The sequence below is a fragment of the Balaenoptera physalus genome (genome assembly GCF_965194825.1).
Source record: "Balaenoptera physalus genome assembly, chromosome: 3".
NCBI classification, from domain to species: Eukaryota; Metazoa; Chordata; class Mammalia; order Artiodactyla; family Balaenopteridae; genus Balaenoptera; species Balaenoptera physalus.
Window position 1 is genome coordinate 65,278,999 of NC_138890.1, and position 26,022 is coordinate 65,305,020.

General features: G+C 36.4%; 2 protein-coding genes across 4 annotated transcripts in view; both read right to left on the reverse strand.

The window, feature by feature from the left end:
• CAMLG (calcium modulating ligand) overlaps positions 1–3,733 on the reverse strand; it is a 5,829-nt gene extending 2,096 nt beyond the window's left edge. The window contains exons 1-2 of the mRNA XM_082454801.1: positions 3,214–3,733; positions 1,175–1,635 (exon numbers count right to left, since the gene is read on the reverse strand). Of these exons, the coding sequence (XP_082310927.1) occupies positions 1,175–1,635; positions 3,214–3,385 (633 nt within the window). The 5' untranslated portion in view covers positions 3,386–3,733. The remainder of the gene's footprint in view (positions 1–1,174; positions 1,636–3,213) is intronic.
• Positions 3,734–7,765: 4,032 nt separating this feature from the next.
• Positions 7,766–26,022, reverse strand: part of SEC24A (SEC24 homolog A, COPII coat complex component) — a 104,403-nt gene continuing 86,146 nt past the window's right edge. For all 3 annotated transcript variants that reach the window (XM_082454707.1, XM_082454709.1, XM_082454708.1), the window contains 8 exons: positions 23,954–24,127; positions 20,954–21,064; positions 19,124–19,299; positions 15,437–15,574; positions 12,819–12,923; positions 12,401–12,493; positions 11,131–11,234; positions 7,766–10,710 (listed from right to left, as the gene is read on the reverse strand). In XM_082454707.1, coding sequence (XP_082310833.1) covers positions 10,596–10,710; positions 11,131–11,234; positions 12,401–12,493; positions 12,819–12,923; positions 15,437–15,574; positions 19,124–19,299; positions 20,954–21,064; positions 23,954–24,127 — 1,016 coding nt within the window. In that variant the 3' untranslated portion in view covers positions 7,766–10,595. The remainder of the gene's footprint in view (positions 10,711–11,130; positions 11,235–12,400; positions 12,494–12,818; positions 12,924–15,436; positions 15,575–19,123; positions 19,300–20,953; positions 21,065–23,953; positions 24,128–26,022) is intronic.

The window sequence follows — 26,022 nt, forward strand, 5'->3', positions numbered from 1 at the left end:
GAGAGTCTGCCTGCCGATGCGGGGGACGCGGGTTGGAGCCCTGGTCTGGGAGGATCCCGCATGCTGCGGAGCGGCTGGGCCCGTGAGCCACAACTACTGAGCCTGCGCGTCTGGAGCCTGTGCTCCCCAACAAGAGAGGCCGCGATAGTGAGAGGCCCGCGCACCGCGATTAAGAGTGGCCCCCGCTTGCCGCAACTGGAGAAAGCCCTCACACAGAAATGAAAACCCAACACAGCCATAAATAAATAAATAAATAAATAAAAATTAAAAAAAAAAATGAACTGCTCCTATGATAATACTACACTATAAAATGCAGAATGCCTTCTGAACCATAAAAAAATTACATCACATTCAGGACCATAGGAACTGCTTTTTAATATTTCAAATTTGAAAAGTGGTAATTAATATATAGTATATGTAGGTAATTTACCCTTTGGTTTTGGAATCAAAGTGCCTGGGTTTAATCCCAGCTGTCACTTAGTAGTGTGACCCTGGACAAATGATTTCACCTCTCTGAGTCTTCATTCCCTCATCTATAAAACAGATTCAAATGATACCTGGTTCACTAGGGGCAGGACAGGAAAAAAGACGCAGACATAGAGAATGGACTTGAGGACACGGGGAGGGGGAAGGGTGAGCTGGGACGAAGTGAGAGAGTGGTATGGACATATATACACTACCAAATGTAAAACAGATAGCTAGTGGGAAGCAGCCGCATAGCACAGGGAGATCAGCTCGGTGCTCTGTGACCACCTAGAGGGGTGGGATAGGGAGGGTGGGAGGGAGACGCAAGAGGGAGGAGATATGGGGATATATGTATATGTATAGCTGATTCACTTTGCTATACAACAGAAACTAACACACCATTATAAAGCAATTATACTCCAATAAAGATGTTAAAAAAAAATGATACCTGGTTCATAAGGATGAGGTTAAATGAATTAATATATGTAAAGCACTTAGAACGTTACTTAGCATGTAGAAAGATTTTAGCAATTATTATCAGGCTCTGTATTTAACCAGAACACCTCATTCTATACCTAAGGCGAATAGCAGTTTATAACACATCTCCAAACATCCACACGAATCTGGTAAATATTAAGTTACTGTTGGCAATGAATCTTACAAAAGCACTCATTATTATCATCAATTTGCATTTTCCACTGTTTCTTACCAAATATTTGCAAACAAAAGCTCTGACTCCAAAGGCAAGAAGAGCACATCCCACCAATCTAAATATTCGAAAAGAGTCAAATTCTTCAGTTGTATTTCCATCCTCTTGGTTGGGTTTTTCACTAATCAACTGTTTCCTTAGCTTCATTGCTTCTTCAAATCTGGAGAGGTACTGTTCTAGGCCATGGCGAGAAGCCCTCTGGACAGTGTCTGCTGTCAGGTCTCCTCTGTTGCGCTGCCGGAGCTCAAGGCTTACATCGATACTGCACTCAGGAGGTTTAATGAAAGAGTCCAATTTGTCTCCCAGCTGAGTCCCCTTTACCTCGGCCACACCACTCTGCTGGTCAGTTGTTCCTGTACTGACCGAATCACCCAGCACTACTCGCTTTGAAACTGAAGGAATGGTGAGGGAGTTCAGTTTATCACTGTCCTGCTGCTTTGATTTTGTTTGACTTTCTTCTTCTGAGAAAAGAAATTTAGAAGCCTTAAGTATTACGTACTGGCAAACACCTTTCTTATTAGTATTTAAAAATATGCCACTAGAGCTAGAACTTCACAGCCTCTGAATTTAATTAATACTGATTCTTCATGAGACAAACTAGTTCCTTCCTCTACACACTCAAAATGTCAAAAAGAGTATTCCTTCAGAGGATATACTCCAAACTTTGGAGGTAGAAGATAACGCTATTAGACAAATCGGGAAAGACAGTTAGGGATGGAGATTTTTTAAAATCTGTATTTTTAATATTACATTTCTGAATTCAGAGTCCTGTCAGCATAGGGTGTGGCATATACTACAGCTACGGTTTACGTAATCCTTCTACTGTAATCTGGCAGCCATTAGCAGGTATTTAAGCAGTTTTAGGATGCTGTTCTGGTTTAAAACAAAACAAAGGGAAAAAAAACCTTTAATGACAGATAAAATAAAAATTTCAAAGCAAAATAACAAAGTAGACGTTTTGGGAAAGAATAAATATTCTACTACTAATCATTAAAGGGGAAAATGTGTCTTCTAATGATTGTTCTAGAATTTGAAATAGGGCTCTTACCTCTCTTGGCAGTTTTCAGTCGCAAACCTGTTAACTGTCTAAAAGTTCAGAGCTATATATCTAAAGCCCCACAGAGCAGAAGTCACAAGGATCTAAGGAACGTGCAATCAGTGACTAAAGGCCAAATATTAAAGGCAACGCTCAATGGTAATTTAGAGAACACTAGCTCATACTGAGTGTAAATATTCACATGAAAAAAAATTTTAAGAAACTCATTGTACATGTCATTGGGGGAGAAATGAGGAACTCTCTTCAGTGTTAAATGCAGTTCCTGACAACACTCACATCAATCTCAGCACACTAGGAGATAAGGCCTCAGATGGGCATGTCCCACTTGTTGGGTTTCTAAAAAATGGTCCCTCCAATTTTTTTCACCTGTTTAAGAAGGCCTGTAGATGACAGTGTGGAGAGCACCGAACACAGACACTAGGATTTGACCGTAAGAGTCTCTGATCCACGTAGGAAGAACCAGGGGGCAGTTCAGTAAAGACAAGCTCATGCAGGCCGACAGAGTTACAGCCAAAGGCAAAAGAAGGTACAAGCCAGGGAAGGCACTGGAAGGGAAAGCATTTGGAAAGGAAATAAAGGCAGGCAATCTTCCCGACGGGCACAATAGACAGAGCAGTCTGGGGATAAAATGTGCGCCCTTCAAGAGAGGCGAGGGAGTGGGGAAGGAGGAAGGGGGCCGTCTCAGGGTAACTGGGCAGAGGGCACCACGGCACAGGGTCTCAGGAGCGAGAGTTTCGCAGCCGGCGGCGGAGGTGGGGAAAACCTAAGGGCGGAGCCCCCGGAAAACTGAGGAAAGAGACTAGAAACGTCGTGGGGTTAAGAAGTGAGAACTGAGGATATCATCAAAGGGATGGGGCCAGAGGGGAGGTCAGAGAGCAGGGTTTGGTCAAACAGGTCAGCAGGGTGGAGGAGGGAAAGGAAGAATGATCCCGAAGACTCAAAAGGGATGGGCAGGAGACTGTGGGGAAACGGAGGTTCTCACCGGCGCCGCTCCCCGGCCTGTGAAAGCCCATGATTCGGTTGATGCGCTGTTCCGAGTTCATGAGCAGTTTTCTCCGCCGCAGCTCGGCCCGACGCTGGGAAGCCGATAGGCCTGAGCCCGCCGGGGCCCCCGGCCGGTCCCCGCTGTCGGTAGCGATGGTGACCGATTCCATCTTCCCCTCCACAATCCGGGAGTGGTGACGGTGACAGCAGCGGGAGCCGCGGCGACGAAGAGTCCTGACCGGGCCGCAGGGCGAGCGTCCCACTACCTCTGTGGACCCGCCCCCTTCCCTAGAGCTTGGCCGCAAATGCAGCCTAAGCACGCGCGCCGCCTGACGGGACCAAGCGCGAGCCTTGCGCCGCCATCTTGAGTGAGGGCATCGCTGGAAGCTTCAGTTCCTCCCACCTGGGCTGACCCGCGTTGCTCCTCTCCCCGCGCCAGCGGGACCCGGTGGCGATCCCTCGGAAGTGAAGAAAAGCGGCACCTAGCCTGACGCACGGAAAACGTATGGGACCGAGGAATAAACTCCTCCCACCTGGTGCCAGGAAGTAAAATGGAGATTGCAGCGGCAGGCACTGGTTTCCAGTGATCTTCTTCAGCCTCGCTTATAGGTTTCGGGAATGCGTAACTCCGAGAGCGACGCTTTAGGGACCCTTGCGGTTGGGATTTGTTATTGGTGCTGATTCCTCATCTTCAGCAGTGCTACTACCAAATACACACCTGGTTCATTCCAGGCTTTCCTCATGTCTTTGTTCAAGACTTTCCCAGTGAAGCCTTCCCTTTCCGTTCTATTTAAATTGCCACCCCCTCTCAACACTCCTTATTCTCCTTATCTGCCTTTTCTCCTTAACAGTTATAACCGACTCGAAAGCTGAATGTACTTCTTGTGTTTATTATCTGCTTCTTACTAAAATGTAAGCTCCATGAAGACAAGTAATGTGTTTTGTTCACGGCTGCAACTCCTAGAACAGTGTGAGCGCTCAACAGGGTTGCTTTATCCATTAGGCCATGGTGAGGGCCCACAATAGGGGCCCAAGAAAATGTTTTATTTTGAATTTTTTTTAATGGAGGTATAGTTGATTTACAATATTGTGTTAGTTTCAGGTGTACAGCAAGGTGATCTGGTTATACATATTGATATATATGTATGTACATGTCTATGTTCTTTTTTAAATTTTTCTTTCCATTATAGTTTGTTACAAGATATTGAATATAGTTCCCTGTGCTATACAGTAAACCCTTGCTGTTTATCTGTTTTATATATGGAAGTGTGCATCTGTTAACCCCATACTCCAATTTATCCCTCCCTTGCCCTTTGGTAACCATGAGTTTGTTTTCTTTGTGAGTCTGTTTGTTTTCTAAATAAGTTCATTTATTTGAATTTTTTTTTAAATCAGAAGAAAAGTGTAGTAATAATTTTTGTATAATGATGAATCCAGCCTGGATTGTAGTCATTCTCATACTAACACAGTCATAAAATATAATTTTAAATATGCTTTTATAGAGGAAGGAGCCCACGAAAGCAAAATATCTACAGCCTACAAAAGTCATAATGCAGCCCTGGTGCACAGTAATGACTAAGTGAATGAGTAAATGAATGAAGGAATTGAATCCCTTGTCAACCCTTGCTGAGAGGACACCATGGCCAGTTCATACCTGAGGCTGCAGGGGGTGAGGCAGCCTAGTGTGTCCGCTGCAATGAAGCCTGCTCAAAGTCAGCAAGTGGGTGAAACCCTGCTTAGGTAGAAGGTAATAAAATACTATTTTTAACTGTTAGTCACCTGACCCTGTCTCAGACAGAAAAGGATTTTGAAAAAAAAGTATAAAAACAAACAGCAACTTATCTTTTGGGTTCAACAATGTAAGGAGCTCAGGTATAAACATTGAACATTCCCCCTTGATTGGATAGCTAAATCTCAGGGACATGCCCTAGCAAGTAATTTTAAAGCATTAGAAAAGGTTTCCCTGCATATCTGTACAGATCTACATCTCTGAGGCCCAGACTGTGCCTTAAAAACTTCTACAATTGAAATAATTAAGTACTAGTAATAAATGTGCAGAACTTGATGCGGTAAAATCCTGATGAGTCAAGACCAAAAACAGTTCCAGGGTAAACAATATTTTTTTCACTTGAGATAGCACATAGAAACCAAATGGATATTTTGATTCTTTAGATAGATGTGTTGATGTATGATGGCTGATAGAGTCAGGTAAGAATTTAAAGTGTCAAGATTTCATATTACATGCTTACTTATTTCTGGGAAACCATTTCCCTATGGGGTTTCCATAGTTATTAGATTTCCTTGTGCTTCTCAGTGGTATATAATTCCTTGCTAAATGATGTGCATACTTAACGATTCTTGTCTTAATTTTTATCTCCCTCACTATAGACTTTACAAGGGCAAGCCCACCTCCATCTTTTTTTCTTGTGTGTGTGTGATTTTTTTGTCTCGTTTTTTTTCCTTTAAAAATTTTTTTAATTTTTAAAATTGTTTCTTTTTCCATTTTTAAAAATTGACCACTTTGCCCCATGCTGAGCACTGAGAGCACTAGATTAAATTTACCTGAATAGTTGCAGAAATTTTTCTTTTGTGCCAAATCTTGGCATTTTCAATGAGTTTTATGTATAATTTTTATTTGATCCCAGCATTGTTTAGGTAGGCTAATATTAATACTTTATTGACAAATTGTAGCTACAAACTGACAAATATGTATGAACATATTGAGTCATAAGTAATAAAAGTAGAATTCAAATTCTGGGGTTAAATATAGACAGTAAGTTCATGCTTGGACACCTCTCTACTACACATAGCAATCAGTAACAGTTAAAAACATAAAGGGAGGGACTTCCCTGGTGGTCCAGTGGTTAAGAATCTGCCTTCCAATGCAGGGGATGCGGGTTCAATCCCTGGTCGGGGAACTAGGATCCCACATGCCACGGAGCAACTAAGCCCACGTGCCACAACAACTGAGCCCACGCACCGCAACGAACATCCCGTGCACCGCCTGACGTAGCCAAATAAATAAATAAATATTAAAAAAAAAACATAAAGGGAAAAAAAAGAAATAGCTGGCCTCAAAAACAAGAGAAACATCTCAGCAGATCAAAGTATCAGAAACAGCACAGTGGAGCTAAAGTCAGGTGCCTGTTGGGCTGCAGATCCAGAAGCAGGCAATGGTAGCACATTCTATGTGTAAGAGGACTTGAAAGTGCTCCACGTGAGACAAAGGGATGAACAGGACAAACTCGCTGCTTGAGGTCTGCCCTCCCTGAAAAATATTCAAAATATCATTTGCTATTGGACTTCAGCTTAATAAACAGAGAGGCAGAAGAGAGGGCAAAAACTAGACTTCCCACTGTTGGTGACTGGAATGGTGATATCCCCAAATCACTGGACAGGAGCCCTAAAACACCTCAATGAGCCCTAGTTTTGGGAAAATGCAACTAGAAAACCCATAGACAGGGAGGGGGAAAGCTTGGACAGAGAGAGATGTGCTAAAATGAAAATAACAACCCTCCCAATCAAATAAGCCTAGAAACCCAAATTCTAACAAACATGAAGAAATACAACATTTAAATTCTGCCAGCCAAATTAAAAATTGGAATTCACTCCAGAAAGAATTTTATAGAACAATTTAAATACATTATTGAACAAAATAGGCAGAAATTAATCAAAAATAGAGTTAGTTATACAAATATAAAAATCAATAGATGAGATTAAACTCCAACTGGACATAGTCACAGAGGAATTAGTCACAAGAGGAATTCTGGAGACTTCCCTGGTGGTCTAGTGGGTAAGACTCTGCACTCCCAATGCACTCCCAGGGCCTGGTTTCCATCTCTGGTCAAGGAACTAGATCCCTCACGCATGCCACAACTAAGAAGTCTGCATGCCGCAACAAAGAGCCCGTGTGCCGCAACTAAGACCCGAGCAGCCAAAATAAATTTTAAAATAAATAAATACATAAATATTTTTTTTAAAAAGGAATTCTGAAGGTAAGAAAAGAATAGAGGGAATGACAGAAGCAAATATTTTAAGAGAAAATATATGTCAATTATACCTAAATTTTAAAAATAAATAAAAATTTTAAAAATAACTGAGAATTTTCCAGAATTGACGATAGACAAGGATCTCCAGATTAAAGCATGCTCTGAAAAGCAAGCAGGGTAAACAGTAAACTCAGAGTATTAAAACTATAGAATATTAAGGATAAAAGAAAAATCTTAAAAGCTAACAGATTATCTTCAAATAAACAATTAGACTTACAGTAGGCATCTTATCAATAACAAAAGGGTCCACAAGACAGTGGAGTAGTATCTTAAACATATTGAGAATAAAGAAATTGAAAACCCTTTCAATCTAGAATTTTAAACCTAGCTGTTCTTGAAGAGTGAGCATCCAGAATTTGGATTATGACTTCCCAGACACTGACTCAGGTTTAAAGAACCTTCAGCAATAGTTTTCCATTTACTTAATTTGGGTGCAAAACATAGCACTACTCAGTGACTGTCAAGTTATTCATACCAATTTAAATAACTAATCACAGTATGTAACCTCTTTCAATTAACTTTATTGAATAGCCAAATTGATAAGTTAGCACAGTTCAAACGGTTATTTGCATGGGTTACAAATGACTTTTTTTTTACAGGAATAAAACAGTGAAAATTACAAACTGTAAAAAGGAAGACATCTTGTCTCTAACGTTTCAGAGAAGCAAGATTTAACACAGCACATTGAAGATCAATACATTTTTGAATTTGAAAACAAGAATTTAATGTTACAATATTATACACTACTTTACAAAATTAAAATTTCTATATAAGGATTATATTTGTAATAGTTAACGAAATCTTGAAATCACATTTGGTGGTCCCCTAGATAACAGCTGTTATTCATCTTTGATTAGAAGAAAATCTTTTATTCTAATTATTGTAAAACAGTCTATTAGACTCAATATATTACATTAAATTAAAACAATAAAATATATGCAAACTAAAATAAATGCTACAGCTTGAGGGAATATTAATGTGCCAGACTTACAGAAATGTTATTTTAAAAATCCTAGAAATTAGAAAAATAGAGTACTTTTTATGGTAGAACTGCCATGCTCAGATTTAAATAACAAGATTGCCCTTGTCAGTTATTTTAGTAGTTGCAGATCTGTAGAAAATTCAAGGATCTTTCATAATTTACAACTACAATAAAAAAAATATGGCATAGTGTAAATATTAGTTGCTTTACATCAAAAAGTAATACAAGATGAGATAGCAGGTAGTGCCCTATTTAAAAAAAAACAAAACTAAACAACACATTCAATATTGCAAAAAATAACTGCTTAATATCAATATCTCCAAAAGTTTCATTCATTCCCTCATTACTGGGAGAACAAATATTGTGAATCCTTACTAAAGTTATGTTTTTTATGACCTGGCTATTATAAAATTATTCTGGATTGCACATGTTATGCAATATCTAAAATAATTTTTTAAAGTAAATTTGTGTAATACACTAACAAAGCATGTTGTAATAACAAGAGTCATACGCACTTAGGGATAAAAGTGAGGCACAAGGAAGATTATTGTCCCTAGGAGCACAAACTTTTCCCTCTGGAAGATTCTTTACTACTATTAAAAAAGAACCTACAATATCAACATTTAAAATTCACATTATGAACAGAATTTTAGTTATTTTAAGAAACATCAGTGCATAATAATGACTCTCAGTTTCTTCAGAAGAGGGGAAAATATAAATGTATTCTAACCAGCTACAATTTGAAAATTGCTTCCTAATAAATGAAGCAGCTTTCAAGAAAATTTCCAGTTCAATGTACCACTTGCATACTGAAAATAAACCTTAACACTGCTTAAGGGAGATAATATTTTTATAGAACACAATTATTTTGATCTTGCTGGCAAGCAGTAGTATATACTCTAGTGGGACCTGTTTCTTCGCTACCTCAAAACAATTCAGTTAAAGTCAGCTCATATTGATGTAAACCTGAAAGTTACTATTTCATTGGTGATCATATGAGATCAAGATTGTAAACATATTTTTCTAACCCATTAAAACAAAGAAATAAAAATCTTTTCATCAAGTACTACTCATGAACAACTTTTACTTTAAGAAGTTCATATAAGACAAGATGAATCTGTGAAAACTGGACCAAACTCTTTTAAAGATATTCTATCACGGCACTTTAAACATACAGATGTATAATTTACCTATTTGTAAACAAAATTCACTGAATAGTTTTGACTATAATATTTCTCTGGCCAAATCAAAAAAAGCAGTGTCTTGAGCATGTTCAGAAATCAAGTTTCTTTTGTAATTTTCATATATCAGATTTGTATAATCTTAATATCCATTAAACCAAACAGTGGCATTCATGCTTTAATTTTTAATATCCAAGAATAAATCTTATGAGCAGCTTCCAATTTAATTATTAAACGCCTTAGAAAAATGTTACTGTGCATTTGAGACAGCATTTAAGAAACCTTTAATTTTTTTCATTCATACTCATTTCACCAATATAATGCTTTTATTATACATCACAGAGCAAAAATGTACCAAATAAAACCCACTTAAAGGATCAAGATAACTAAGTTTCTCATCTCCTTATTATCATTGCCAGTCCCAACGTATTTATGAAGACAGCTCAGATTCTTTTCACTGCAGAATAAGACAGTGTGTCCAACCAAGTCTTCTTCAGTCAAATCAGAAAACCACATATAGTTTTCACTTCAAATCAGTGACTTTGTTCTTCAAGTATAGAGAATACTGACAGATTTTAAAGCTTGACTGTATCACTTGTCTTCTCAAGCTAGACTAGAGTTAGTTTACTCTAGTTTTAGTTAACATAATGATCCTTTTTCTTCCTTAAAAAAACAATTGTGGGGGATGGATTCTAGTTTTCTAACATATTATTTACTTAAGAAATTTTTTGATTTTAAAAAGATCATTATCAATGGATTTGTAACTTCCCTGCAACACTTAGTCTTGTGAGGTTTTAAATGTAGCAGCCAAAAATTCAGAAAAAAATGAGAAATATTCATTTGGAACACAGAAGTCTTTCTTTTACAAAATGTACTTTGCCTCTGTAATACTGTCTTATTTCGATCCATAACAACTCAAACATAATTGGCAGCAAAGGAAAAAAGGTATCCAATCATATGTAGATATATTTTGATTTGAAAAATACAGTATTTCAGAGTTGCATGTTTGCTGTGTTCCTTTATTTGCTATAGTTTGTTGAGATCACAGTGAGAACATATAATCATCACATTAGTCCACAAACCTAATAGGAAAGGAAAGTATTACACATTTTCAGGTGTTCTGCATTATTGTAACTTTCCTTAGAAATTACTAAGTATCTTCATTTGTTCATTTATTCACTTGCTGTTGTATATGCAAGAGGAATTCATAATATGATAATGCAGATTCTGTTCTGTCTTCTACCATGTTTTGAAGGAAGTTTGCTTTCATTGGACTCTCATCCCTTAGGAATAAAAGACAAATATTTACATACGTTAGACAAAAATGTAATAGTAACATAAACAGTGGATTTGTCACAAAGCTTTTGACACACATTTTGTTAATAACTGGATATAAAGCATAACAGTACTATTTATTAAAAAAAAATTTTTTTTCTATATTCTTCTAAAGAGTTTGCGGGAATTCCCTGGCGGCCCAGTGGGTAGGACTTTGCACTTTCACTGCCGGGGCCCGGGTTCCAACCCTGGTCAGGGAACTAACATCTTGTAAGCTGCTCGGTGTGGCCAAATCAATCAGTCAATCAATCAATCAATAAAGAGTTTGCTTAAGCAAAAGGTCACACATATTTGAGTCACAAGGACTCAAAACAGATCCTTGCAAGGCCAAATTGTTTCACTATCAGTAAATGACAAATTCAACTTACCTTATTACATAAAGTATTGGGTAAAATGGTCTCTGTTCTCTAAGCCAAGAGATGAAAGCTATTGTTCTGGCTGATTCTGGTGTATCAAGTTCTGGAAGGTCTGTCTATTAAACAAAAACCAGCAACATCCAATTTATTCTAATCATCTACAGTGTTTTTCAAACTTCATCTTGTATATGAATCACCTGGGGATCTTGCTGAACTGCAGACATTGATTTAGGAGGTCTGGGGAGGAGCCTGAGATTCTGCATACCACAGTTTTCTAGTAAGGGGTTGGAAACTTCTTAAAGGGACAGATAATAAATATTTTAGGTTTGCAGGTCATTTGGTCTCTGTTGCAATTCTCAACACTGCCACTGTTCCACTGAAGTAGCCATAGACTATACATTGTAATATCTAGAATTAACTGATCCATTCAGGCAGTTATTACAAATATAACCATTTCTTATCTCCTCATTATCTAAAATGCCTAGTCATCCAGACCAGCCATTAAGCTACTGCTTATCCTAGATAGAATCCTGACATATATGTCTTTTAAATATATAAATCTCCTAATGACTTTTATAAATGAAGTTAAACCCATAAATATGAAAAGATGCTGACATAAAACATATTCCAAAGCTGGTGACAAACTGAGAGTTGAAACTGAAAAATGTGATGTGAAATAAGACCATGTTATAATTAATTCTAACTTTAAAATTCACAGCTATCCAAATGGTACATAGTTTCACACAGGCTTTCTCACGTGTTATTTCAAATACTCCTCCATAAGCAATAGCATTCTTATTTTACAAACGAGGCTTGACCAGGTTTGACAAACCTGGTCAAGTCCAGGTTAGTGACTTGACCAAGGTCACAGAGCTAGTGACAGAGAGTCCACTATTACATTGTCCAATAATCAATATAAATCCAACTGACACTGGTCACAAGTCATTTGCTTGTGTGGAAATTAGCTTAGTTCTTACTCCAAAGCAGTGGTTAAAAGGACCCTGCCAAAGAACAATGAAATCACTTGCAAAAACACAAAACACAGAAACAAAAGAGCCCTAACACTAATGCCAACAGCAGCAAACTTTTTTGGCCATTAACTAAATTCCTTACTTTCTCCCTAAAATAGTACACACACATAAGAATAAGTCAGTCAAAGATGCAAAATAACCTAAAGAATGCCTTTAAAATATAGCTATGATTTCAAAATAGGATGTTCATGTTTTGCCACATTTGAAATGCCTTTAAGCCTACTACAATCACTATAATTACATAATCTTACCATAGTCTGTGGAATTAATGCATAGTTTTCAACTCCTAGAACTTGACTGAGAAAATTCTGTCCACAATTTCTTCCAACCCAAAGCATTAGTACCTAGGGATGGGAAGAAAACTATTTTGAGATGTAGTTTAACAGTGAGCTGTTGACTTACCTTTAACCACTGATTATGTTTCAAAAGATCAGAAAGATGAGTATGTTTACTGAGATTGTACAGCCTTCAACTGAAGTAATGATAACTACTATTTACCATGATGAGACATTTTATGCTTGGCATGAAAGGAGACTATGGAGGGAGAAGTGGCTAATACAAAAATATACAGATTAAATAGCATATAATCTGTTAAGGAAGAGAAATACTAAGTGGAATGAAGGTAACAGTATGCAGAGAGAAGAATCCAGCACAGTCAAGACTACTCACAGAGCCTGCATCCATGAGGAAAGCTCCATCCCTGCTCAGCTTCTCCACTGAAAGCTGAAGAATAGGTGGCTGAGGTATAGTGCGATCATTGATGTTGACTGCGCCCTAAAGAATTAAGCAAAAGATTGAAGCTTTTAATCATGTACCACAATGTTCATTGCAGCAGTATTTACAATAGCCAGGACATGGAAGCAACCTAAGTGTCCATCAACAGATGAATGGATAAAGATGTCGCACATATATACAATGGAAAATTACTCAGCCATAAAAAGAAACAAAATTGAGTTATTTGTAGTGAGGTGGAGGGACACAGAGTCTGTCATACAGAGTGAAGTAAGTCAGAAAGAGAAAAACAAATATATATGCTAACACATATATATGGAATCTAAAAAAAAAAAAAAGGTTCTGAAGAACCTAGGGGCAGGACAGGAATAAAGACACAGACATAGAGAATGGACTTGAGGACACGGGAAGGGGGAAGGGTAAGCTGGGACGAAGTGAGAGAGTGGCATTGACATATATACACTACCAAATGTAAAACAGATAGCTAGTGGGAAGCAGCCGCATAGCACAGGGAGATCAGCTCGGTGCTTTGTGACCACCTAGAGGGGTGGGATAGGGAGGGTGGGAGGGAGATGCAAGAGGGAGGGGATATGAGGATATATGTATATATATAGCTGATTCACTTTGTTATACAGCAGAAACTAACACACCATTGTAAAGCAATTATACTCCAATAAAGATGTTAAAAATAAATACATAAATAAATAAAGTAAAAAAAAAATTAAAGCTTTTAGATACAGGTAATAGGGAGCCACAATTAAACAAACAAAAATTTTAATGAGTGTTACCGCTGAGACTTTGGAACTTATTTAGGTTAATCACAATTATTCATATTTAAATAAAAAGAGGAAGAAATATGTAACACTTATCTAAACAAAGTCACCATGAATCCCAATAAAGCCAAAATAACTTCTGATCTTAATTATTATTTTAAAAACTAATACAATAAATGCAATCAATATTCACGTATCCTAAATGGATAAATGACATTAGTGAGATCCAAATAAAGTCTGGAATTTAGTTAATAATAACAGATGATTGCGTGGCTTAGATCAATGTACACATCCTGAGGGAAGAGTAAGTCTAATGCAAATGAGTTTTTAATAGTTCTCTCCAATTTAATATTTATTAAGGCCAGAAATGGAAGGTTTTCATTTATAATTGAGTATAGTACTGCCATCTTAAAACACACACACACAAACACACACCTTTAAATATTTATAACGATTCATTTTTGACCAAAAGTTGATTTAAGTACTAAAACTTGGTACTTAATTAACCTTATCTAAAGGAGAAAGTAAATAAAATACTGACCTGTCAAGGGGTACTACCTTGATAAGGCTTTAGCTCTACCAGGAACTATTAATCACAGCACCTTAAGACCTCTGGCCTTAGGGTGTGTGGGCAGCAAGAGAGACTATAACTTAAATACAGCCATTCAGAAATTAATGTGAACTAGGAAAAGAGAGCCTTGTCCTTCTCTGGTGATAAAGATGGGAAGCTATCAGTGGCTCTGTTTTCTAGTCTTGTAGAAAAGGCTAATCTGAAAGAACAAGGCAATGCTAGAGAGTCTATGAATCTGAGCTAGACCTGAGTTTAGTTATACGCTAGCCTTTCGTGTGGTTTGTGTTTGAGTGCCACATCAGTCCCCTTTCCTTCCTAAGCTGACTTGCAAAAAAGAGAGTCCTGATAAATACACCACCGAAAGTCCTAGTAGTGCTTGTCTTTGAATGTATATGAGTGATTTATTTTTCTTCTTTCTAGTGGTTTCCATATTATACACATCTAATATATTGCATTTGTATTTTTATGTTAATTTGCCTTTTTTTTTAATGTGAGAAAAAGATAGGTCCAGTTAGTTGAACTTGTCAAACACAGGATTAATCTTGAGTTATTATTTTTGTAATACAAACTAATAATGTCATCAACAGTTTTCATTTGCTAAAAAGTTACCTCAAATTTCACAGGCAATTTCTCCTTTATTATGCAAGGTATCCTAAAATCTTTAAACTCCAAAAAGGTTTTAACCAAAATATTACTTCCAACATATATATCCTAATTTGATCACAATGTAGGAAGAAAGGTTATGATTTAACATTTTCATGCTTGTAGCTTTAACTCAGGTTAATTTCCTATCAAGGGAAAATAATGTTACAACTTAGATAAATATTTTCTCTTTAATTCAGGAACACCATTACACTAAACATTGACCTGAGGTATTTAAATTAAGAGTAATTTTACTCTAGGGATACTCCTTTCAGATCAATTTACTTAAATAAATAAATCATAGGTTGCTCTGGTCAATCTGACAATCTCTTCATTTACTTAGATCTGCTCTAAAGATTTGTCTTAAATAAACAGTAAAGCTTATTATTTTAATAACTTAAATAAAGGTACTATTTTCAGGAGCTTCCCCAAACCAAAATTTCTTTATATAGGAATAAAATGAAAAGCTTTAAAAAAGAAAACACCTTTCTTCATTTCTGCAGTGGATTCAATATAATTAGGCTTATAAACCTTCAAGTAAAAGCAACTGAAAAATGAATCAATCTTACCTCATCGGAGAGATTGTCAACTCTATACAAACTGGGATGAGTTGTGAGCATAAGGTAAACCAAAGGCTGATTTTTCACTTGACACATAGCAAAAACGCGTTCATCTAGACATGCATTTGTCCCAGTCTGAAATGATTTCTATAACAAAAAAATACACCCCCATTAAAAAAAAGAAAAGGTATTTAACAAATACATAAAAAATTTTGCAAATATCAGTTGTTAAAAGAATATCTTCAGACAGAATTAACAAATTTACCGTTAATTATTCTTTCAAAAATATATCTTGGGGCTTCACTGGTGGCACAGTGGTTAAGAATCCGCCTGCCAACGCAGGGTACATGGGTTCCATTCCTGGTCCGGGAAGATCCCACATGCCGCAGAGCAACTAAGCCCACAGCTACTGAACCTGCACTCTAGAGCCCGCAAGCCACAACTACTGAAGCCCGCACGCCTAGAGCCTGTGCTCCACAACGAGAAGCCACCGCATGAGAAGCACGTGCACCACAACGAAGAGTAGCCCCTGCTCACCACAACTAGAGAAAGCCCACGTGCAGCAACGAAGACTCAACGCAGCCAAAAAAAAAAAAAAAAAAAATATATATATATATATATATATATATATACACCTTAATAAGTCACACACATCTATTAAACTGTGGCTATATCCTCACCTGAAAGTCTTGACAAATTAATTATCTGACCATGGCAAAGTCATTTAATCTCTCCAGCATTTGTTTCCTAATCAATGAAATCGATCTAAACACTCTATCTACCATATAGCAATAGTGATGTAAAAATCTAAATAACATCGCAAGAAGGATAAAGTTATATTGCAGATGACAAAATAAAGACACGTATGAAATATAAAGGACCAAAGGTCTAAGTTTCTGTAAAAGCTGGGTGATGATTAATGGTGGTTAACTATCCTTGTTTCTCCCACAGTTAGAGAAATTAATGTAACAAAGCTCACAAATCAATCAGGAAAATTAATAATTTGAAGACAACTGCTTAGCAGAATACAGATAATAAGTAATTGTGAGTTTCAACTGGAATATTAGCTCCATGAAGAATAATGAAGTTCTGAGGTAAGGTTTTAGCCATTTCTATTGATGGAAAGGAATAGAAAGAGGCAGAGAGATAACAGCAGTGAAAGTATGCCTTAAAACAAATGCACTAGGACTTCCCTAGTGGTCCAGTGGCTAAGACTCTGTGCTCCCTATGCAGGGGGCCTGGGTTCAATCCCTGGTCAGGGAACTAGATCCTGCATTCCACAACTAAGGATCCCGCATGCCTCAACGAAGATCTTGCATGCCGCAATGAAGACCCAGTGCAGCCAAATAAATAAATAAATATTTTTTATAAAACAAATAAAAAAAACCAAATGCACTGACTATAAATAAGCAAGAGAAAAGGTTCTTAAAGAAAGAGTACTATGGGAAATGAAAGAAGTTCCATTTATTCATTCAAAAAATATCTACTGAGGGCCTACTATGTACTAAGAACTGTTCTAGATGCAGGGACAAAGTGGTAGACAAACAAGTTAAAAATCCTTGTCCTTGTGGACAAAAATCCTAGTAAGGGAGAAGTAAATAATAAACAAGCAAAATATGTGGTATTTCAGTGTTAAGTGCTATGGAGAAAAACAAAGGAGGAAAGAGAGATAAAGAATGTCAGGGTGAGATGGGATGAGAGTACTGCATATTAAATGGGGAGATGAGGGGAGGCAGGCCTCAGTGAAGGACAGCATTTAATGAAAGACCTGAAGAGGGAAGAGCTCAGATTCTTAAATGTTAAAATTTAAGTATTTATGTAACCTCTCTGCATTTACATTATATTCAGAAGTGGAAATACATAATTTGAGTTAAAGAAAATAGAAGTAGATTCAAAAGCTATTTCTATCGATGTGTAACAGGTTGCCCTTCTTGCCTGGAAGAGACAACATACACCTGACAGGCCAATGCTGGAGTTCAGAAAGTATACAAATTGACAAGAGCAGTCCTTAATTCATCCTGGAATCTGGGATGGTTCCCCAGGTGATCTGTTAACATGAGCTTTTTAATAAACTTTTATAAGGGAAAGTTATACTAAGTCTACAAGTTTAGACATTTTTTTATTAACTGAAGTATAGTTAATTTACAATGTGTTAGTTTCAAGTGTGCAGCAAAGTGGATTCAGTTTCCTCTTTTTCAGATTCTTTTCCAGTATAGGTTACTTTTTTATATATATAAATTTATTTTATTTATTTATTTTTGGCTGCATTGGGTCTTCGTTGCTGTGCGCAAGCTTTCTCTAGTTGCGGCGAGCGGGGGCTACTCTTCGTTGTGGTGCACGGGCTTCTCATTGCGGTGGCTTCTCTTGCTGTGGAGCATGGGCTCTAGGCGCGCGGGCTCAGTAGTTGTGGCGCACGGGCTTAGTTGCTCCGTGGCATGTGGGATCTTCCTGAACCAGGGCTGGAACCCGTGTCCCCTGCATTGGCAGGCAGATTCTTAACCACTGCGCCACCAGGGAAGCCCCATATAGGTTATTGTAAGATATTAAGTATAGTTCCCTGTGCTATATGGTAGGTCCTTGTTATTTACCTATCTTATATATAGTAGTGTGTATGTTAATCCCAAACTCCTAATTATCTCCCCCGCAATCCCCGCTATCCCCTTTGGTAACCATGTTTGTTTTCTAAGGACATTATATTTTGGACATTGGAAAAATAAGCCTCCTCCACCAGGCTAGAGTTTCCTTTTTTTCTTTTTTCAGGAGCCAGGGGTATGGGCAAAAGGTAGGCAGGGGAGACAAATAAATAATAATATAAAAAATAAAAAAATAAATAATAAATATTTTTTTAAAAGTCCTCTATAAATAAATATATGCACAAAGAGCTACCGGGTCACAGAAGGAAAGGCAACTGCCAGAGAGACGACATTTGAGCTCAAAGACAAGGATAGGAAAGCATAATGCAGATCATGGAAATAGGTACACATGTATGAGAAGGCATCTGTAAGATTAAGGAATGAAATGTGGGACTTCCCTGGTGGCGCAGTGGTTAAAGAACCCGCCGGCCAATGCAGGGGACACAGGTTTGAGCCCTGGTCCAGGAAGATCCCACATGCTGCAGAGCAACTAAGCCTGTGTGCCACAACTACTGAGCCCGTGCACCCAGAGCCTGTGCTCAACAAGAGAAGCCACTGCAACGAGAAGCCCATGCACCGCAATGAAGAGTAGCCCCCACTTGCTGCAACTAGAGAAAGCCTGTGCGCAGCAACGAAGACCCAACGCAGCCTAAATAAATAAATAGTAATTGCATTACAAAAAACAAGAAATGAAATATGGCTGAAATATTGTAGGGAGCAGGAAAGCATCATAAGAAGAGTCTTGTGTGTGACTTGTTGCTCTAGCAGTAAAATATACAGTTCCTGTTTTGAGAAACTGGAAAACTGATCATTTGCATCTTTGATAACATCAGTGAATACTTCATCAGTGAGCATCTCTTACAAAGAAAGCACATACTTTAAATCAGTATTTTGTAAATTTTTTTGGTTACAAATCCTTTAAGATACAATAGGAGTTAAGGTCCCTGTCCTCAGAAAACTTAACTGATGTAAAGTTATATATACAATGTTTAGTGGTTCACAGGACAAAAACTTTGGCTGTTGACATTTTCACTGTGTTAGTTTCTGATTCTGATTCTTTTACCTGTTTAAGGAGAGCCAACACAAACAGTGGGAAAAGCCGCAAAGAAAAAGGAACCATAAGTCCATGCTGCTGGTTACTTAGGACTGAAGAACGATAAGCTGAAAGAGAGTCTATGACAGCATTCACGAGGGCGTCCCGAGCATCACTCAGACTGGCAGTCACAGACCTGTCAACAGCTAACAGAGGTTGAGGTAGGGACAAAAGAGAAAAAAGATAGAAGTTTAGCTACCCCACTGTTAAGGAAAGAAAAGTTTTTTTTAATTATACAAATTCTCTCTCAAGTTATTACATACACAAGGAACCAAACATAGCAGTTAAAAGCACACACTTTGGAAAATCAAACCAACCTGTGTTGAAATGTTGTTCTGCTATTTCCTAGCAGTATGAATATTTAGCAAGTAATTTAACCTTCATGAGCCTCAGTATCCTTACCTGTAAAATGGGAAAACTGTATTTCGCCAAATCTAAGATGTTATTAATTGTAACCCACCATTTTATTTTATGTATCATTGAGAAAGAAAAAACTCTGCAATTAAACACACATGCTTTCTTAACACAGAGAATTTTAATTTCATATTTATTGAAAGAACTCTTGGCTATTTAGATGATCTTCATCATCTGTCATGCCACTATTTTATTCTTTTCTTTATACTCAAAAAATTTCTTCAATACTAAAAACACTATAATTGTTTTGAAGACTTCTCAAACTACTACTACACTCAATTCATGTGCTATCAAAAATACACTCAATGAAGTGATGTTATTAACTGCTATGACCAAATTTGTACACAAGCAAGAAAGAATGAAGACTACTGTTACCTGATCAACAGTAACTCTAAGACTCTATCAACTGAAGACATCCTGATTTTAAAGATTTTGACAAAATGTGAAAAAAAGGTGCCTATTGGGATCAACCAAATTTAATAACAGAACTAATATTTGTTGTGAAGATTTTTTTAAAATCCACAAATACTGCCTGATATACAGTTGTTACTGAAAATAATAATAATCACACTGTTACCAAAACATACCAGTTCAACAAAATATAAAGGCAATGACCCTCAAATTTCTTAGGTCACAATTTTTAACTTTTGACAACACATGAGACTAAAGTGAGGTTAGAATCTTTACCATGTTCCATTAAAGAAAAATTTTCCCAATAGGAAATTCAAGAAAATAGGTAATTATTCCTATTATAGGCAGATTTGAGTTTGAAGTAAATGGACCCACTGGTAGTCATCCCTGAAGGAGAAAGGGAGCAAGAAACAAAATGATGTTAAGCTCTATGTATTTGAAAAAAGGATCCAAAAAAAAAAAAAATCCAAGAAAGCAACTCTATCTGAGATGGAAGACATTAAGGAAAACATGGTTATTTAAGTCCACAGCAGGCAGATTGTGAGGCAGAAAACAGTTTAGTGGTTGCCTAAGGCCAGTGAGGGAAGAAGAAGGGAGTGAGCAGTAAGTGTTAATGGACATGAGGTTCTTTCGGGGGTGACAGAAATGTTCTAAAACTGGATTGAGGTGATGGCCACACAAATCTGTATATATATACTCAGAACAATGGAATTGTATACTTAAATGGGTTAAGTGATTGTTGTATCACTTGTATCTCAATAAACTGAAACTACATTTCAATAAAGCTGTTTAAATTAAAAAAAAAAAAAAAAAAGGATCAGGTTATCTGCAGCAGATCCATTTACTTAGCAGGCATACACCGGATCCAAAATATTGAAATCGTAAAGTTAATTATTTAAAGGAAAACAAAACTATGTGGATATTTCAAATGTTACTACTTGCAATATATTTGCAACAGGTGATAACAATTCTTACCCATATTGGCCAATAACCCTGAAATTGCTTGAACATCAGCTCCAAGAAAGACTTCATTTAGAGTTGAAACTACTGGCAAACACAAAGTATGAACACGAATTCTTCTTTCACCTTTGGACAAAACACACAAATGATAGTGAGGGACAGCACTATAAAAAAAGTTTGTATTAAAGTTACTTGGAAAAAACAGTTCTTTTCAATTTGGAACCAAACAGGGTTATATATAGTAAGCAGGGACAGTATCAAAACTTTAATTCGTGAAAACTCTAAAGCATTATTTCTTTATTTTTTTTTACTACAAAATTATTTTTCTTCAAGGTATTACTGAAAAGACCACAGGGATCATATCGAAATGATGATAACATGCTAGCTTCTTAAAAATTTCTTTTCTGAATTTTTTGGTTACTTTATCCTTTTTCGCAAAAACAATTTTGGGAAAATATACATACTGTAAAACAACACTACTCCAAGATGTGTTCTAGAGTTTGCTTTGATATTTTAAGTCCAGAGAAATTTTATGTTTCTTTTTAATCACAGGAAAAAAATTTAAAAGAAATAGACTAAAGCCGCTCAGCACAGCCAAATTATAAACAACAAATTATAAACAAACAGACAAACAAATAAAGCTTTCATTAAAAAAAAAAAAGAGAAAGAAATCAACTAAAAGTCACAATACTTCCTCTTTGGTAATTACCCACAACAATAAAAATCAATAAATACAAGAAACAAAAATGAAAATCTTTTGAGAGCCATAAAATATCAAATATCATGTCAAACTTTAAAAAATTTCCAATGAGGAAGACCTTGAACAACAGAAAAAGAACAAGTAAAAAAACTAGAGAGGATATCCACACTACAACCTGCAGGGACACATGAAGACTAACGAAATTGTATCTAGGAGGAGCTCATACAAATTATTTTTAAAGAGAAGAAGTGATATCTACAAAAAAGGGTAACATTGTTTAGTGCTTCTAGTCTAGATAAAAACATTCATAACTAAAAGAAATAAGATACAATATTTAGCCTATCATATTGGCAAGAACAACTATTACACACATAGATACAGACACACTCATATACACGCACACAAAATCAGAGGCTGAAATGAAAAGGGCACTGGATGGGACTACAAATTGGTAAAATATTTCTGAAAAGCAATCTGGCAATACCAAGATTTTTCTAAACAGTTGATCTCTATACTTTTTATTTCCAATCCTAGAAATCCATCTTAGGGAAATTTTCAGAAATGACAAAGATTTGTGGACATGGATAGATATTATAATCACATTTTCCATAAAAACAAAACATTAGAAATAAACTAAATTTCAAATAGTAAATATATAAAAAGATATCCATGTTGTTATTTGGGAAACATGAAATAAAAGTGATATCATTATACTTAAGTAAAATGGCAAAACAGACAAACAAAACAAACAGAAAACCTCAAACCAAACACAACAAACAAAAACTAAACACTGATAACAGCAAATGCTGGTGAGGATGCAGAGCAGCTGGAACTCTCATACACTGCTGGTGAGAATGCAAAATGGTACAGCCACTTAGGAAACAGTTTGGCAACTTCCTAAAAAGTTAAACATAAGCTCACCATACAACCTAGCCATCCGTCGAAAACACTAAAAAAGTATTAACCGAAGTGAAATCACAATTTATGCTCACACAAAAATCCACATGCAAATGTTTATAGGGGCTATATTTGAAACTGCCAAAAACTGGAAACAACCCAAATGTACCTCAACTGGAAAGTGAATAAACAAACTGGGTACAATGGAATACTACTTAGGAATAAAAAATAACAACTACTGCTGGATGAAACAATATGGATGAATCTCAAATGCACTATGCTAAGTGAAAGAGCCAGATACAAAAGGCTACCTACTGTATGATTCTATTCACAAGACAGTCTTACAAAGGCAAAACTACAGGGTCAGAAAACAGATCAATGGTTGCTAGGGGCTGGGGATGGGAGAGAAATGACTACAAAAACACGAGGAGATTTGAGGGGTAATAGAACAGATTGTGATACCTAAATTGTGGTGGTGGTCACACACACATTTGTCAAAACTTGTGGAACTATATATTAAAATGGTAGATTTTACCATAGGTCAATTATATATTAGTTTTTTTTTTAAATGTTAAGAAAAATCAATGAGCAGAAAAAGGATTGGGATGTTCTTCTGTCAAATAAAAAATGATACCTAGAGACAGAAATCCATCTTACTTTTACATTTATGGTATGCAGTATTACAATCATAGTACAAAAACTGGACTTCTCTCATACTAAAGGTTTTCATTAAAATATCTGTATTATACACTTTTTATAGATTTTGGTGGGGTTGTGAAAGTCAGTAGACATAGCACAGAAATACTTCCAAAACCTTTTTTAAGGAGACAAAACAGAATAGGGTGAGAGCTGTGAATCTTTAAAATAATAAAAATAAATTTAACCAGCCTTCACATCATCTTTAGGACAAAACACATTATAAATTAATTAGTACTAAACAAATTATACCCTTAAAAAGTGTTTATCTTCCATTTGAGCTCCTTCAAAACTTAACTCAAACGTCACCCTCTGTGAGACCTTTCCTGGCAACCCTATCTTAAAAAACCATCCCCTCAGCACTTCTTAAACCCTTCACCTGCTTTGTTTCTCCTTAACTGATATTACTATGTAACATACTACTATTTTACTTATGTATCCTCTTTATTGTTTGTCTCCCCTACTAGAGTAAGCACTATGAGAAAAAGGTTTTTAATTCAGTTTTATTGACTGTTGTATTACCAGAACATATTTCAGACACTAACTAGACTCTCAAGGAGTTTATCACAAGCCATAGACTACATGGCCAAATCAAAAATCTTACCTTTGCTATATCATTGTGCTTATAGTTAACAATACGGTATTTTAGACTTAAATTTTGTTAAGGGGATAGATCTCACGTTATGTGTTTTTGCCACAGTAAAACAAACAAAAAAACTTACCTTTGCTGGATGTATACAAGAGTGCTGACTGAAAGGAAACCAACTGAGTGTCAGTAAGACTCTCTTCCACCGACATCTGTACTGCATACCCAGCATCTGGGTTTACATTGGGTAAAGACAGTAAGTCTGTAGACCGAACAAAGAAGTTCCCATGGAAAGTATGAATGGAAAGACCTAGAAAAGAAAAATATATCAAAATGATTTATATATACCTACATATAGATATTTACATTTTGTCCCTGTCACTTATCAGAATAGCACAGAGTAAATTAAGAAGTTTAGATGTGATATTGTGGTTTATAAGAAATATATACTTGGTCTTCACCAGTTTCTGGCACAGAGCTCCTAAAACCCTTAGAATTCCCTAAGTGCTGAGAGTCATAAAGGTATCTTTTGCTATGTTAACAAAGTGGCTTTTGGAAAGCACTTAGGTAACCTAAGGATGGGGGCTGGTTGTCAGAGGATTCAACCATATGATAAGAGGGTTAGATCTTCCAGTTCAACCCCCCCACCACTTCCTCCAGGGAGGGAGAGGCGCTAGAGGTTGAATCAATCACCAAATGTCAGTGATTTATCAGTCATGACTATGTAATAAAGCCTCCATAAAAACCCAAAAGGATGGGGTCCTTTAGAGAGCTCTGGGATTGTGAATACATGGAGATTTGGGGAGAGTGAAGCTCTCAAAGACAGCAAGGAATCTCCAGAAGCTCCATGCCCTTTCCCTTTCCCTATATCTTGCTCTATGCATCTTTTCTATTTTGCTGTTCTTGAGTTATATCCTTTTAAAATAAACCAGTAATCTAGTAATTAAAATGTTTCTCTGAGTTCTATAAGCCACTCTAGCCAATAATCTCAACCAAAGGAGGGATTCGTTGGAACATCCAATCTATAGCCAGTTGGTCAGAAGCACAGGTTAACAAACTGGACTTGCAACTGGCTTCTGAAATGGGGTGGTGGGGGGGGAAGGATGGGAGACGGTCTTGTGAGACTGAACCCATAACCTGTGAGATCTGATGCTAGCTCTACATAGACGATGTCAGAACTGAGTTAACTGCTTGGTAGTGTGGAGAAAAACAACCCACACATTGTAACTGGAAGCAGAATCATATAAGTAGTTAGTGAGAGTGGGGAAGGAATAAAAGATATCTTCTTAAATGAATTCAAATTTTCAAAAAACTTTTTTCGATAATAATTTGGCAATATCTACCAAAATTCTAAATGGGTACTTATTTCGACTCCAGTAATTCCATAACTAAGAATTTATCCTAGAATATCCTTGTAAAATATCCTCATAACAGTGTTTCTACTAACAAATCTCACAACTGGTATTTGCTCACACTGACAACTCAAAAAAAAAAAAAATTTATTCTATAGATACAATTAAGTGCCAAATTTATATGTGCAAAAAAAAATTAAGCGTAACAAAAAAAATCAGAAATATCTTCAATGACAACCAGTAGGAAAATAACTAAATTGTGATGTTTACATTCTACTGAATACTGGGTAGAAGTTAAAAAGCATGAGACAGATCTACATAAACTAATATTATTAGATCTTCAAGACTTGCTGAAAACATGTACAATGTTATTTATGCTACTACACTGTACTATATATTTTCCATGGAGAGGTACATATGTATGTAAATGTATAGAAAAACAGCATTACCGCAATGTGGTTATAGTGACTACATAAGGACAGAGTGAAAGTGAAATAACACACACAAGCTTATGCAAGAGGACTTTAGCTTTATCAATAATGTTTTCATTTTTTACAATAACAGGTATATATTTTGCTTGTGAAATAAAAACCAACTTTACAACAGAAATCAGGAAAAAAAGGAGGATGTAGTTCTGTACATACGAAAACAAAGTATGTACAGAAAAAGAAACCAGATGTGATCCTGCTGCTTTTATTTGAAGGCAAAAATATATTCCCATGCTTATATATGCATGGGAAAACTTTTTCAAGGGCATATGAGAAACTCTGAGGTAGACTATACTGGCTTAAGTTTAATTTCTCATTTTATATCTTTTTGTACTGTACCTTTTTTTTTTTGTAGCTTTACCAAG